Source organism: Anser cygnoides, chromosome 2 (assembly GCF_040182565.1).
Source record: "Anser cygnoides isolate HZ-2024a breed goose chromosome 2, Taihu_goose_T2T_genome, whole genome shotgun sequence".
NCBI classification, from domain to species: Eukaryota; Metazoa; Chordata; class Aves; order Anseriformes; family Anatidae; genus Anser; species Anser cygnoides.
The window spans coordinates 66,909,728-66,926,216 of NC_089874.1; the positions used below are offsets into that span (position 1 = coordinate 66,909,728).

At 39.3% G+C, this 16,489-nt stretch overlaps 1 protein-coding gene across 1 annotated transcript in view; it reads left to right on the forward strand.

The window, feature by feature from the left end:
- The window catches only part of EPDR1 (ependymin related 1), a 33,566-nt gene extending 17,509 nt beyond the window's left edge, over positions 1-16,057 (forward strand). Inside the window, exons 2-3 of the mRNA XM_048075612.2 lie at positions 10,313-10,521; positions 13,519-16,057. Of these exons, the coding sequence (XP_047931569.1) occupies positions 10,313-10,521; positions 13,519-13,709 (400 nt within the window). The 3' untranslated portion in view covers positions 13,710-16,057. The remainder of the gene's footprint in view (positions 1-10,312; positions 10,522-13,518) is intronic.
- The last annotated feature ends 432 nt before the right edge of the window (positions 16,058-16,489 follow it).

Consider the following 16,489-nt stretch of genomic DNA (forward strand, 5'->3'; position numbering starts at 1 on the left):
AAAGGGCTTCCCAGTATTGATATGGAAAACTTGTAGCTATTTCCATTCTCTGCAATACAGCATCTTGTGGATTTGAACTTGCTTCAGTACATTATAGGGAAGAAGCAAAAGCATTTTGTGGACATGCTTATGGAGATGTGGGCAGAGGGCTAGGTGAAGGCAAGACACCACTCAGCAGATATGCGAGGGCTGTAATTCTCTGCTTTGAACTTCTAATCATGATGTGATCCCTACAGTCAGAGCTGTGAGGAATCCCACTCTTCTGTGCTCCTGCCTGCTGAGATCTGGGTGTCCCTTCTCAGCTTTAAATCTGTTCCATTCTAAGGCACGTGGTCCTTCTCTGCCCAAGGTGAAGGTAGCGCTAACTGTAGGCTTACCTTCCTATAGCATTACCATTTATTGTACCACAGATCAGTGGATATGTGTTCAAAATACCATTTGCTTTATAGCAATGGAGCAATTAACATTTGTTTCTAATGCTGCCTCTTCAGACATTCCCCTTTTTTCCCCTAATTCTTTTATTTTCCACACTTGCAGTCAACTCCACCTGGACTTTTCATGCCCCGACTCTTTGTATTTGAATCCAGTCACAGCAGTGTACCCTGGCAGCCAGGAGGGCCAACCATATCCTGGGGTGCATCAAGCACGGCATTGCTAGTCGGTCGAGGGAAGTGATTGTCCCACTACTCTGCGCTGGTGTGGCCTCACCTCGAGTACTGTGTGCAGTTCTGGGCACCACAGTACAAAATCACAGAATCACAGAATCGCAGCGGTTGGAAGGGACCTCGAAAGATCATCGGGTCCAACCCCCCTGCCAAAGCAGGCTCCTTAGAGCAGGCTGCCCAGGTAGGCGTCCAGACGGGCCTTGAATATCTCCAGAGAGGGAGACTCCACAACCTCCCTAGGCAGCCTGTTCCAGTGCTCCGTCACCCTCACCATGAAGAAGTTCTTTCACATGCTGGTGCGGAACTTCCTGTGCTCTATCTTGCGGCCATTACCCCTTGTCCTATCCCCACAAACCACTGAGAAGAGGTTGGCCAAATCCCTCTGTCTCCCACACCTCAGGTATTTATAAACATTGATGAGATCCCCTCTCAGCCTTCTTTTCTCCAGGCTGAACAGACCCAGGTCTCTCAGCCTTTCCTCATAGGGAAGATGCTCCAGGCCCCGTATCATCTTTGTGGCCCTCCGCTGGACTCTTTCCAGGAGTTCCCTGTCTTTTTTTGTACAGGGAAGCCCAGAACTGGACACAGTACTCCAGGTGAGGCCTGACCAGGGCGGAGTAGAGGGGGAGGATCACCTCCCTTGACCTGCTGGCCACGCTCCTTTTAATGCATGCCAGGATCCCATTGGCCCTCTTGGCCACGAGGGCACACTGCCGGCTCATGGTCAACCTGTCATCCACCAGGACCCCCAGGTCCTTCTCCTCAGAGCTCCTCTCCAGCAGGTCATCCCCCAGCCTGTACTGATACATCCAGTTGTTCCTTCCCAGGTGCAGGACTCTACACTTGCTCTTATTAAACCTCATTTGATTTCTTCCTGCCCATCTCTCCAGCTGGTCCAGGTCTCGCTGAGTGGTGGCACAACCTTCTGGCATCAGCCACTCCTCCCAGCTTCGTGCCATCGGTGTACTTGCTGAGGGCAGACACTATTCCCTCATCAAGGTCGTCGATGAAGATGTTGAACAAAACTGGACCCAGCACCGACCCCTGGGGAACACCGCTAGTCACAGGTCTCCAGCCGGACTCTGCGCCACCGATCACCACCCTCTGAGCTCGCCCAGTCAGCCAGTTCTCAACCCACCTAACTGTCCACTCCTCTATCCCACACTTTCTCAGCTTTGCTATCAGGATGTCGTGGGAGACAGTATCAAAAGCCTTGCTAAAGTCAAGGTAGATGACATCCACTGATCTGCCCCCATCTACCCAGCTGGTGATGCCATCATAGAAGGCAACGAGGTTGGTCAAGCATGACTTCCCCTTGGTAAATCCATGCTGACTACTCCTCATAACATTCTTCTCTTCCAATTGCTTGGAGATGACATACAGAAAAAGCTGTTCCAACACCTTTCCAGGGACAGAGGTGAGACTGACTGGCCTGTAGTTTCCCGGATCCTCCTTCTTGCCGTTCTTGAAGACCGGAGTGACATTGGCTATCCTCCAATCTTCAGGCACCTCTCCTGTTGTCCAGGACCTTTCAAAGATGATAGAGAGCGGTTCGGTGATCACCTCTGCCAACTCCCTTAGCACACGTGGATGCATCCCATCAGGACCCATGGATTTGTGTGCATTGAGCCCACTCAGGCGCTCCCCAACTACCATCGGGTCAACCGCAGGGGAGCCCTCCATTTCCCAGCCCCTTTCTCCCCCCGCCAGGGTTGAGGAGTCCCGGGGGGGAGTCCCTGAAGCAAGGACTGAAGCAAAGAAAGCATTCAGTATCTCCGCCTTCTCGGCATCTCCCGTTACCAGGACACCCCCCTCGTTCAGCAAGGGACCTACATTATCCCTAGTCTTCCTTTTACTGTTTACATACTTAAAAAAACCCTTCTTATTATCTTTTATCTCTTTTGCAAGCCTCATCTCTAGGTGGGCTTTAGCCTTCCTCGTCGCGTCCCTGCAGGCCCTGACAACACTTCTATACTCTTCCCAAGAGGGCATGCCCTTTTTCCACATTTCATAGACCTTGCTCTTCCTTTTGATCTTATCACTTAGCTCCTTGCTCATCCACGCAGGTTTCCTGCCCCACTTCCCCGATTTCCTACTCTTAGGGATGCACCGATCCTGAGCTTGGAAGAAGTGCTGTTTAAATGTAGCCCAGCTCTCACAAGCACTTTTGCCTTCTAGCAACCTAGCCCAGGTTAGCCCTAACCTACAGCCCTAACCTACACCCAAAAAGGGTGTAAAACTGTTGGAGAGTGTCCAGAGGAGGACGACGAAGATGGTGAAGGGCCTAGAGGGGAAGACATATGAGGAGCAGCTGAGGTCACTGGGCCTGTTCAGTCTGGAGAAGAGGAGGCCGAGGGGGGACCTCATCGCAGTCTACAACTTCCTCGTGAGGGGGAGTGGAGGGACAGGTGACCTATTCTCCTTAATCACCACTGATAGGACCCGTGGGAACGGTGTTAAGCTGAGGCAGGGGAGGTTTAGGCTGGACATCAGGAAGAGGTTCTTCACCGAGAGGATGGTCGCACACTGGAACAGGCTCCCCAGTGAAGTAGTCACTGCACCAAGCCTGTCTGAATTTAGAAGCGATTGGACTGTGCACTTAGTCACATGGCCTAAAATTTTGGGTAGACCTGTGCAGTGCCAGGAGTTGGACTTGATGATCCTTATGGGTCCCTTCCAACTCGGGATATTCTATGATTCTATGATTCTATGATTTATGCACTCAGCAAACAATATTGTTTTTGATTTATAGCTACTGAAGGAAAAAGACCCGCACAAAGAATTCTGGATGAAATGAAGAAGTTATTTTTACATTGGAGGTGGGGAGGAAGAATGAAGTGCAGTGCCAGAACTTCAGGTTGCATTTATTTTCAGTGAAGTGAATCTCCATCTTCCACAAAGTTTATTTAAAAATAAGCTATACCCAGATCTTTGGATAAAGATGTTAGAAAGTTAAAGTGTACTTAAGTTTCAGACTGTGTTGTCTGATTAGCCTAGCTGGCCTAATTTCCAAAATCCCTTGAAAATAGACCTAGTGTTTTTTTTATTTTTATTTTTTACATTGGACAGATATCTGAAAGACCTGAATCATCCCTTTTAAGGAAATCATTGCAGATGGAAGGTGGAAATCATTACATCTTGGGGAAGTAATCTGGTACAAGTGAATATCCTCACAAATTTTTCCAGAGAGTATTCCACCACAAAGTAAAAGTTTGCTCTATCAGAAAAGGGACCTACTCCCTATCTGTTTTAAAGGGCAATCTGTTCTTCAAACTTCTTTGTTATTACTTTTTCTACGGGAATTCATACTGAAGAGCAACTAACTGGCCAAGTATGTGGGTGATAGGTTTTACAGTCTTAATGAAGAGTAACATACTTCTCTTGAATTACATGTGTCCCTGTTCATATAGTATGTGAAGATTCTTCTCTGTTTATATATAGAAGTGAAGATGTATATGAAGCTGCAATGCCCAATCCTAGCTGAAAAAGTGTTATTTATTTTTAATTATTATTTTTTTATTCCAAAATAAATGCCTGGAAAAGGGAGATTGTTTAAGCTTAGTTATTTGTGATTGTGGACTTCATTCTTTTATGACTTTCTTATGTGTACAATAGATATTATTATATTGGGGCAGAGCTAAGATCCAATTTAATACCTTGTCTTTGAGCCTATTTCAGAGAAAAGTGTAAAAACTCCAGATAAATCTGACAATTAGAAGTAAAATTAAAAACAGAAACACAGGTATGTCTTTTCTGTATTTTTTTTTCTTTTCGGAAATACTCTAAATTATTGTAACCATGATTTTTCTGGCTATCTCTACATGTTACATTTCCACTTCCTTTTTTTTTTTTTTAATTTTACATTTTTCCGAGCCCAGAGTGTGCCTTAATATAATTGCATGCTCAAAAGAACATTTTCACATCTCAGTTTTAAGCAGCCACTCCTTCAACTGTCTTATTTACTTCCCTTCTGTATATAATGCAAAGAAGATGAGAAGTATAATAAATAAATGATAATGTACCTCAGTCATTTCCCTCCTTTTTCCTCCTCTGCCATTCCTAAGGTCTTTAATAGATATTGAGATGAAGTCCTGGCATTCCTCATTCTTTAGGGTCTTCTCTAAGCCCTGCTATGATTTCCCAGTAACCTGTATTATTGTTAACCTACCTCACAAGCCTCTTTATGGAAGCCAAACAAGAAAATAATCCCTGACCTCAAGTATATTTTGATATCATGTGTCTCTACTAGGATATACCATGTTCCCTAGGAGGTGATACTATTAATTGGAAAGCATTATGGTATTCTGGCCACATCTTCCAATCCTTTTGTTTTGAACTGTGCTGTTGTCTTCTGAAGACTCCGGTTCACAAACATACCATTATTTAGGGAAACACACAAATGCTCTCTATTATAGACAGTACATCTTTTAGCCCCTTGTAAAACACAACTCTCTTAAACACAATGCTTTATTGTTTTCCTGAATTTCAACTTAAATTAGAATGCATTCTTCTCAGGGGTACCATTTGATGGATCAGGCTGTTTATTATGGAATGTCAAACTGTAAAAAAAGAACAGCCAGGGAAACAATGTTCTTGCTGAAGAACTTATTTCCCTTAGTATTTGCCAAGTAGCTAATCTAATTTGTGGAAAAAAATAAAAGAATAAGACATTGCACAATTATTAATAAGTTTTGTAATTAAAGTCACAGAAATATGTAATTCTTCAGTTAATATAGCTTTGACTTCCAAATTTTGATTCCTATACTTAAGATCTTCTTTCCACATGAACTTCATCATTAACAGGATTTAAACTGCCTAATTCTCTGTGCTTTGGAAACTGGTAATCCTATCAGAGTTCCTCAGATACCTTGCTAATTACATACCTGTTACAGAGGGCTTGGTCATCTTGAAAATAAAAAAGGCTTTTCCAATCTGTGAATGATTTAAGTCAGTCTAAAAAATACTGCTTTTACACAATATCAGATTACATTTGCTGTCACATGTATTTGCACAATACTATATTTGTACAATATACCATAATCCAGCATCACTGCCAAACATGTGAGATCAAATATGGTAAATTACTGTTGTTGTTGAGGTCTGATACACCAGAAGAAAAACAGCAGTCTGAAATTACCGAAACTTCATGGGAAAGAGGAGAAGATTTCCCAGAAATATACTGAAAAACGAATGCTTCTCAGTCTTGAAGTGAGCTAGCCAGAACTTTCCAAAAGCAGATGAATGTTCTTGACCTGGAGTGTTTATCAACTGTCTGAATGTCTGCTTAGCAGTTTTGCTCCTTTGAAAATTTTCTTAACCTGAAGAGATGAGAAGATGATATTTATTAGTCATCCTTCTACTAGAGGTTCCCATTCACTCAGTACATCTTTCTTTGATAACAACTCTGTAGAAAGCAGTATTGTCACAAAAATTTTGTGGGCAATGTTATCAAGAGGATATAAGATAACTAGAATTACAGATTTGTACCTGTCTATGTTCACAAGAACAGAGGATTTGTTTGGGATATTTCTAGTGGAATTTCATCTAGTTAGAAGTGTTTCTAAATTCTTTCAGAGTGCTTAAAAGCATCTTTTTACAAATAGAGATGGCAAAGAATTAAATAATGCAACAACGGCAGACAGATGTTCCACATTCAGTTAATCTCAAAAAAAGAAGGCAAAGTTAGCTTTGGAATAATTGCAGCGAGCTCAACTTGATATTATAAATATCAAATACTGTTCCCTGCTGAGCAATACAACAGTTCTGATACAAATAATGCGTAAAATTTTGCTTCCATTTTTTCAATTGCTTCATAATAATTACTAGGTAGTATAAATCCTGGCTAATGTGAGTGGGAGTTTTAAGGATACAATAGCTGCAGCTGGGAAAACTGAGTCAACAGGTTAAAATCCTGGACACATAAAACCCCATATGTCTTTGCAGGAAAGGAACATCTGTTTTACAAGAGCCATTGTTCCATTGTTTTCTGAATTGTGGAATTGTGTTTCTGTTCTTTGTTAATACAATGCCTAGCACAACTGATTCTTGATCTCTGATTAGTGGCTCTTTGGTGTTATGGCAATTGAAAAATAAGGAATAAGAGGAATGGAATCTTAAGGCTCCGGTACTGAAGTTGCTTGTCCAAAGCCACAGAGTGAAATGATGCAGAGCCAGTTTGAGAGCACAAGGAATTTCTTTTACCCTGTCTCAGCCTCAGACCATTATTTTGCTTCTCTCTAGAAAATGATCTTGTCTGATGTGTTTCAATATGACATGCGTGCTGCTATCAGCACCTCTGCTCCTCTATCTCACTACAAAGGCAATTAGTCAGCCAGCTTCTTTCTAGACTTGAGAATTGAGAGGATCCTATGGAAGTGTAGAAGTAGACACCAGAAGTAGTGCAGATGTGTTGGATGGCATGCTGACTAGCATGCTTCAGAACTGACAACTGGAAAGAGCATTGGACATTTTTTGGCAGGGCTCAGTGCAGAGGCACCTGAAGAAGAGCAGGTAGCATGGTCTCAAGTCTAATGACTTTTTTCTCACCAAATTTATCCATTTTCAGGCGAGTATCCATTTTCAAAGGGAATATTAAGGACCATGAGAGAGTCCTAGTAAGGGCATAAAGTGCATGAAGCATAGGATGGGGTAGGATGGAATAGGACAGGAAAGAAAGGGAAATAATTTCAGTCAAGCAAATAGGGTAACTTGTCCAAGTAAATTCTGCAAATTGCTTTGGGCTTTCTTGAAATTACAGTTAAAAGAATGAAATTCATGTAAAAATAATATTAATGGTGGGCACAGCCTAAAAATGTGTTGCTTCTTTAGGAAGAAAAACAAAAACAACAAACTAATCATAAATCATTTCCTCTTCTGTTTCTTTGCCAAGACCTATTTTCAGGACTCTGTGCTTCCCCTCAAGCAGCCAGTGAAATCTCAGGCACCTAAAGCAAATAGAGGCAGTATACATAGGACTTGGCTGTTAAAAAAAAAAAGAAAAAAAAAAAGGAAATGATGGAAATGATTATGATTTTAAAATATTTTGGTTTAAAATATGCTAGATTGTAATTTTCATATCCACACACATTTCATTATTAATTTTGGCTGGTAAATGGTTCTGTTTATAGAGCAACAACTTAACCATTTGCCTTTCATATGCAATTAAGCTTAGATCCTGTGTAATCAATCTTATGTTTCTGTGCTAGCTAATTCCAGGACACACACATGAACAATTCTCTTTAAAATTTAGATGTGAGGTACATCAGAGTGGAATAATGACAGCATAGATATGTTCACCAGCTTATCCATCAGTGTTGTTCACAGTGAGTAAAGCCACATTCTCTGTGGTTCTCATCTTGTGTGTGTGCCACTGTAGCCACTGAGTTCATGCCAGCAGTGGTTCCCTGCCTCTCCTGCAAGCAAAAATGTAGGTGGTGGAGCCTCTTGCTCTGCAGAATGTATGCTACGGAGATGTTGAGTGATGAGTTTTACTTATTTGGATTTTTCACATTCTTTTTTTCATTGTTGCTGGTTTTTATACACATATTGCCATCTGCATGTAAGAGGCAAAGTCAAGACACTAAGCTTCTTTGGATTGTGGCCCTACTTGTGCAAGTACTGAGATCATCTTAATGAAGCCACAGTGGCTATTCATGAGCTGGAAATTAAATGCTTGCGTTTGTCAGATTGAGGTTTGAACTACTGCTTCACTTGAGTAAAGGTGGTACGTCTCCTTCATGCAACTATGTCAATTCTCAGGTTACAAAATTTAGAACAAAAGATACTTGCTCCATGAAATAATTTCTGAAGGAAATGATAAGGAAACAGAAAATGTGGAAAAAAATGTTAAAAAATAATTTAAAAAATCATGGGAGATAAGTTTCAATTGAAGATTTAAAGTAAAAAATAAATGAAAGTATGTACATTATATTCCCAGTAGCTTGTACTGCTTAATTAACATATTGGGGTTTTGTCCTTTCACAAAATGACTGTATTGTCATTCAAATATTTCAAATGTTATTAGTATCATCTCTAAGGCATTCCTTATCCTGCTTTCATGGGAGTGAACGGGCCACCAACTGAACAGTAGTTGAGTCATTACAGCCTGGCTGCAAACAAAAATCAGTGTATGTTAGTGTTCTTGTGACTGTGTTCTCTGGACTGAGTATGATGTAAAAATTACAAATGTGCTTATGTGATAACAGGCTTTGATTTATATAAGGAATCAGGTAGTTCTTCAGTAGTATGCTCCGCAGTGTCGCTGACGTGCTTTTAAGCAAAGTTACACACTTCCCATAATGCAACCTTAAAATGACTTTGTGTCAGGATGAGTGGGTGAATTGATTCCTATCTAATGTAGTTGTACAATTCAATAATTAACATTTTCAATTGTTTTGATGCCACCTCTCTTTTATGTAAACTTTACTTCCCCCTGAAAAGACAAGGGCAAGGAATTGCAGATGGAAGGAGACACTATTACATATGGACAAGATGAAGCTGTGCCAGGGAATTAATCCCATCCCTTTCTTTTCTCTGGAGTCACTGAATGATACTAGACTGTAGCCAAATATTTCAGCTGAGATATTCACAGGATGCTTCTAGTTATGTACAGTTCTAGGGGATTTAGAGTGTGGATCCTGACTCTCCTTGGCCAAAGGTGCAGAGCACTCCTGAGAATGCTCTGAATTGTGCTTTGAACAACTCATTGTGTGATAGGCAATGTTAAGTACCTTGGAAAGTTAAGCCTCTTGCATTTTTGGTTGCATATTCAAAATCAGTTGATATTTGTGATAATTTCAATTTCAATTTCTCTCTGTTTTTATCTCATTATAAGGTAAGGATGATATCACTTTCTTTTATAGGTGAAGTCACTGCATTTGTGGTAGAAGCAGCTATCGTAACTATGAAGTAAATGAAAATGTTCATGAAGATGTTTATCATCTCCCCCTCAGAGCAGGGCTTTGTCACTCCTCTCCTTCCTGCTTTCAGTACTGCCTTGGGTCTGGTGGCTTCCAGAGAGAAACTTTGCCATTAGGAGGGAGAGCTTCTCAGTTCTGCATTTGGAACCACGTGTTCTCTGCTTCAGCAGCATATCCCACTAAGCTACCTGTGTTTCCATTGAGGAGCATCTTTCAGAGTGGCAAATACCACATCTAACCAGCACAAAGAAAGGCTCTACCACATTCATTCAGCCTATGCAAACAGATTTTTTCAGAAGGCTTATAACTCAGCCAAATATGGGCAACTTCTTGTAAAAACTTCTCCCCTGCCAAATTTCAAGTTCTTTCTCCAAAACGTGGAGGCACTAGAGCTTTTTAATGAAAAGGTTATTAAAAAACAAAACAAAACTGGTAATAATAATATGTTTTTCTCTCAGTTGTTCTCAGAAAAGTTGTTCTGTTGTTCTCAGAAATGGCTGAGCCGGTCCAGCCTGATTTATTTATTTTGGAAAGAGTCGGCTGAGACGAACTTTCAGCATGGGAAATTTCAGCCCAACTGGTTAGCCTTTCTCAGAGTTTTGGCAAAGTTAAAAGCAAGTGAAAACGGTCTTATACTGAGAAGTCAAAGGCAAGCTTACCTATCGGCAGTGCTCCTTGTTTAGTATAGGAAAAGATTATCTACATTAACTTTTTTTTTTTATGTTTCAGATTCTTTGAGTATATATTGCTCTATAAAGATGCAGTGATGTTTCAGATTGAGCAAGTTACAAAGCTTTGTTCGAAGATTGCTCTGACTGAGCCATGGGATCCGTATGATATCCCCGCCAATTCAACATATGAAGATCAGTACTACATTGGGGGACCTGGAGATCAAATTATGGTACAGGAATGGTCTGACAGAAAACCAGCCAGGAAATGTATGTGCATACTTTTGTTTCATCTTAATAATAATCATTGTCTCTGCTACCCAGGGAAAAGTAAAATTGTTCATGTTTCACCCCAGCCTTACATATTTCTATAAAGTTTGCTGAAAGACATAATAAATATCCCCTATGTACAGCATATTGTTTTATTATCACATGTATTTTATTAAGAAAATGTTTTGTATCTCAGTAGGATCAAATATGTCCAAGGGACTTGTTTGCATTTTATTCTGTACCATACAGATTTTGGCATGGAAGAGCATTATTTTGCATCTGAATCCAGCATCCTGTATGCAAAATTTATCCATAGAAGAATCAGTAATATAATTAGAAACACAAACTAGCATTCATCATATCTCTGGTAAAACGCATAATAGAAACAAAACAGGTATCGAAGTGTGTCTGCATTCTAGTATTTAATATTGTCATAAAATACATCCAAAACATGGCTCTGCAGCAATGGACTTTGTTAATATGCACCTAAGTTTTGTTATCCACAATGCTAGTAAGAAACATCTGCTCCTGAGGCTTAGTTCTGCACTTGGCAGCTGAACACCTGCATCATAAAAGAAAGTAGGCTGAATTTTCCAAGGTAGAGTATGTTAGGTTTTGGATGCATAGCAATTTATTAGCAAATTGGCTTCAGTTTCATGTGTGGTTTAGAGATGACCCAGACAACTATAAAAATAATGTAAAAAAAGCCATGAAGTTTATGGCATTATTCAGCTAATGCAATACTTATGGTTATAGCCACCTAATATATGGGCTGGTTATGAACCTGAGCATTTAGCCAGGGGAAAATATTTCTTTCTTGAATAGAAGTAAAAAGAAAATGAAGGATAAGGTCATTAGACCTCTATAACTAGGTCGATATATCCTCTGGTATTCTACAAGAGACAAATTATCACTCAGTCCAAGAATTTTGTTTTTCTGATCCAGTATTTTGGGAACTTTTATGGAACTTAATATCCAGATACCTTCAGTTAATGATGTGTGATTTTTATCCTGTAGTATTTTGTATTTCCAGTGCTTTTCTGTATGATCATTCTGAAAAAAATAATGTCTTAAATTTGTCTGCCCATCTACCTTTCAGACAATACTGGTTTGGATTCTAGAAATTATAATCGTTAAAATTGTGGAGATTTCAGCGGAGATACAGAATACCTGGGTAGCATTATATTTTGCCTTAATTTTTTATTCAAAATTCTGATAAATGACTTGTTGAGGAAAAGAACCCTCCATTACTGGAAAATCAAAACATTGAGATCAGGATGTTTTTGGTATATTAGGATGACCTGGAGAGGTATGTTCAAATATTGCTCAGTTTGACACCTTTTTTTTTTTTAAATACTGCACAGGCATTTCATCTCAGAACTTGTCTGTTTCCAATAATGCCATTGTGGTACACCATATGAAACAATACTGGAACGATAGAAAATATGTGTGTTTGATTGCTGCTGAGTGATAGAAAATAAGCCTCCTTGTGACTGGAAAAAATTCATACAGATGGTACTCAGAGCAACCATTTTTTAACGTCGTGACTTTCTGCTATCGAGAGATCTGAAATACATGAAAAAATTGAATGAAGTGCTGTATGATGGAAGGGGTAAAGAAAAATCACAGAAGGGGTGCATGTGATAAATTTTAAAGTGAGGTTTTAAAAGTGAAGGGTGTTCAAAGGAAACTTCCTTGATGATATTGACTGCAGAAATAGAAGTAGATAGAGGTGATAGCAAAGGACAAGGGTGGAAAAGAATGACAGAACAACTCTTGAGATAAGCATGTGGAATTAAACTGATTTTTTTTAAAAAATGGACGGACTTGCTACATCACATACATGGAGGAGATCAGCATTAAGTGCATTCTTGAAGTAATGAGTGACCCAGTAGAAATGTTTGAGGGGAATAGGAATTACAAAAGATTATAGTGATCGTGATACTGATGTTATGAGCAGATGCTGGTAAATAGAAGGAATGAGTTAAGAGACGGGTGAGAGAGGAGTTGTATTTGAAAATATTACTGTTCTTTTGAGATAAACTCTCAGTGCTTGAGACAATATGACAGAAAAAGCATCATGTTTATTTAAATTAAAGATGTGGTGAGTATTGTCAGTGTACAAATGGTGCTTAAGATTTTAGATGGCTGTGAAGGCAGGATGTCACCACAGCAGAAGACAAGCAATTCATTGTGTAGGTGGATGCAGAACCAGGCACAGGAAAGAAATGAATGTCTTAAATAGTTGTAGGAGCTCGGTATTTTAGAGTGTTGAAGACTGTGTTGAGGCCCAACAATGTGAAGCGGACCACAAGTTTTCAGTATTCACACCTTTCAACTTTTTAAGAGCAGAATGTAAGACAATTTGTCCCCATGCTACCCAAGCTGGAGGCACCAAAATTTGCCTTCTAGGAGAATAACTCACTGAGCATTACGTTGCTTTACTGGTGAAGCGAAGAAGTGCTGACATGAAAGTAGCATGAAAGATTAGAAAAGATCGGATTTGTGCAAAACAACTAAATTTGTGACTAAGCAGAAGTGACATTCCTTCAAAAGAGGTAAACCTGAAAAGTGTTGGTATCATGATTTGAAATGTGCTCAATACCAAAATGTTAAGGTTTAAGATCACTGTGGTGTCCAAATTATGCTAGCTTTGTGGCCTTTCTTGTGTTGCCATGCATCCTCTGATAGGGAATGCTGCCATGGTAAGCAGACTGCATAGAAACCTGAAGTTAATTAGCTACTATTGGCCTGTAGGATAGCAAAGGTCAACCTTTTTCACTGCAAGTGCCATTGCATTTTCCAAAATTTCTTCAGGATCTTCTGCTAAACTGTTTCTCAATTCTTCATTAAGATTTTCAGAAAGATAGGCCCCATAAAGAAATATGGGCAGTTCCAGCCTGTAGGTTTTGCTTGAGAAACGGCCACTCTAACATCATTGTGACACTTTCATTCATGTTTATCATCTAAAATAGTCAAATTTCTGCTTTGTTTCAGTGGAATCTTGGGTTGGCATTTACACAGTCAAAGACTGTTACCCAGTACAGGAAACCTATACAAAGAACTACAGCGTGACAACCTCCACTCGGTTTTTTGATCTACAGCTAGGTATTGCTGACCCATCAGTGTTTACCCCACCCAGCACCTGCCAGACAGCCCAGACAAGGAGAATGAAAGATGAATGCTGATTATGGACACTGGCTGCTCCAGGCAAACAAATATTAGCCAGGAGGATGGTTATTAATAGTCCACTGCTGACGTCTAGTCTGATTTTTCAAGCTTATTGTTGCTCTTTTGGGAATTGTAAGTTTTCACTTGAAAGAGAACATAAACATTTAACTGAATAAAATATGTAACACAAAAGATCTCTTTCATCATATTAATCTGTTCAGTGATGCACTTGAAGTACTATATAGTTACCACTAAGATAATATTTATAGATACTATTTATTTAAACTATGGCTGATTTTCCTTTTGCAAAGGTTTTATTATTTATTTTTTCAAGAAGACGAAGTATAAGCAGACTGCAATAATGGTAACATCATGAAGAAAAAGCTAGATTTTGTTGTTACTTCTGGGGGCTCGAGAGAAGGGGAAATATGTCCTGGGTAAGAACTCATCCCTGCCTGACCAAAAAATATTCCATTTTAAACAATGTACATCAAAAGTATGGAAATTCATTCCCTTGGTTTTGTTGCCTAATGTCTGAGCTGATTTTTTGCTTTCTGCTAGAGTATTTCTATTCACATAATGCTGGCTGACATGCAAAAAAAAAATCCTTTTATGTTTCTTGGGAGAAGGGCATGAAAGGAAGGGAAGAAGGGAGAGGGACAACCCTAAAAAGTAAGCCGAAGTTTTCTTGCATTTACTACACTTTTGGTGAAGTATTCCAGAAGGGTAAAATTAGACATTTTTCAATAATATTTTATTTTAGCACTCACTTTTTGAGGTAATACTAGCTTTAACCTATGCAAAAAGATTGAGAGGTACTGCACTCTAAGTGGCTTTAATGTTTTGTAAATATTTTCAAAAGTCTTTCCATACTCAAAGAGTACGGAAACACCATTGTAATTCCATACAGAAGTGGAAAAAAATGTTCTTAGTACATAATTAGGAAAGCCTAAATCAGCATTCGGATATCCGCATCCTCACAATGTTGGGAAAGACAAAGCTGTGTGACTAGTGCAAGGAGATCTAAGATGCAACTGAAGCTGAGCTGCAACTAAGCTGAAGTGTCAATCTTGCTTTCTTTTGCACCTCCTCTATTGATGACTACCATATTTGCTGTTCAGTCAGCATTTCAAACCTTGTCATCTCCACATCCTTTTCTGGTGGGCAGAGTGAAAGTTTCTGTGAGGGAAATAAATAACCAAAAAAGCGCAAGAAGTGCACATATTTTGCTTTAAAAAATTCAAACCAAATCTGCCTGCACCTGCAGGTGATCAAAAGTATGGAATGGTGATGGATTTTGTGCATTTACCAAATGAAATTAATTATCCCATTCTATAAGTCTAGGCATGCATTTTATGCATCATTTGCAAATATGTTTAAAGCCTGGTTCCTGTCCTCTTGCACGTGCTGGGTAGTAGTTTGTTCCAGAAGTTGTCTAGCTGAAAATAGTGCAACACTGGGAGGTTTGGTGTGGTTTTGGGCAGAGCTACCAAGTTCTGTTTCTTCCTTAGTGGCTGCTGGACTCTTCCCCACAAATAGTGTGCATTTCCAGGGCACCTTTTAGTGAAGAAAAATTATCCAAGTTGACAATGATAGGAAGTCTTGCATAAATAGGATACACAGTTTACTACTGTCTTATAGTACCATAGCTGAAGAAAACTAAAGGCTTTCACCATCTCTGGAAGAGAGATGCTGGGCAGGCTTTTAGTGCTTTATAAGCTCATAGCTTTTTATACATATGCAAGTGGTACCGTGGTTATTTTCCTTTTACAGTTGTCGTCAGGCTTTTTTTTTTTAGCCTTGTGCCTAGTGAAAACATATACATTAAAATTTAGATAGTTCATTAAAAATTTTCTCTCAGAAAAGACCATTCACTGAAACGTGCTAGTGGAAAAAAAGGAGTGTGTTTCCTTGAACTTTAGATGCATTTAGTCTGTACCGGTCTTTCGTATTTTTGTGACAACCTAAAAACCAACTGCATATTGTTCTCATTAGGGCAATGATTAACATGCATTTCTTAATATCTGTTTCTTGCTGGAATCTGGAAGACATAATAAATCTGGCTTGCAAACATGAAGCTGTGGTACCATATTGTTTGGGATTACTTTGTTGTGGTAGAGCAGATAGCTGAGTAATCAGAGTGCTTGTATTACGTTTTGCTGACAGTGATATAATTTCTAGCAATAATATTAAATATTCCTTTAAAAATGAATTAGAAGTCTGTTACACAGAAATGCTTTAAAAATGTTGCAGTGACATCCAGGGTGATTTTATATGGCTAAATATGTACCTCTAAAACAATGCTGTTGTCTTTGTCTTTATCCTCTGCAAATTCAATAAAGAGAGTTGTCAAAGAAATGACAAATTACAGATTTTTTGATTACTTCTTGTAAATTAGCCATGAACCAAATACCATGCACAAAATGCTTGAGTCTGGTTTGTTACCATTTGCTGCACTTTGTTGTCATGTACCTCAAGAAACATTTTGTCTTTATGTGACTATACCAATGATTCAGTAAAAATGAACAAAAAATGACTTTAAAGTAGGTATATACTGTGCTGTTACAGTAAGTAAAAATGGGGCTTTCCTATGTCTAGTAGTCTGGGGATATTTTTAATCACAATTATCATGGTGGAAAATTTATAATAAATTGGTATTTATATGAGATACATTATAGTAGGTAACAGCAACAGGACCTCAAAGTTGGGTAGCCTGTCAGGCAAAGCTGTTTTTGTGAGATTTCCAGTGCTTCCCGGTTTCAGCTGGGCCAGAAACAGTGCAAATATAGATCTGCCT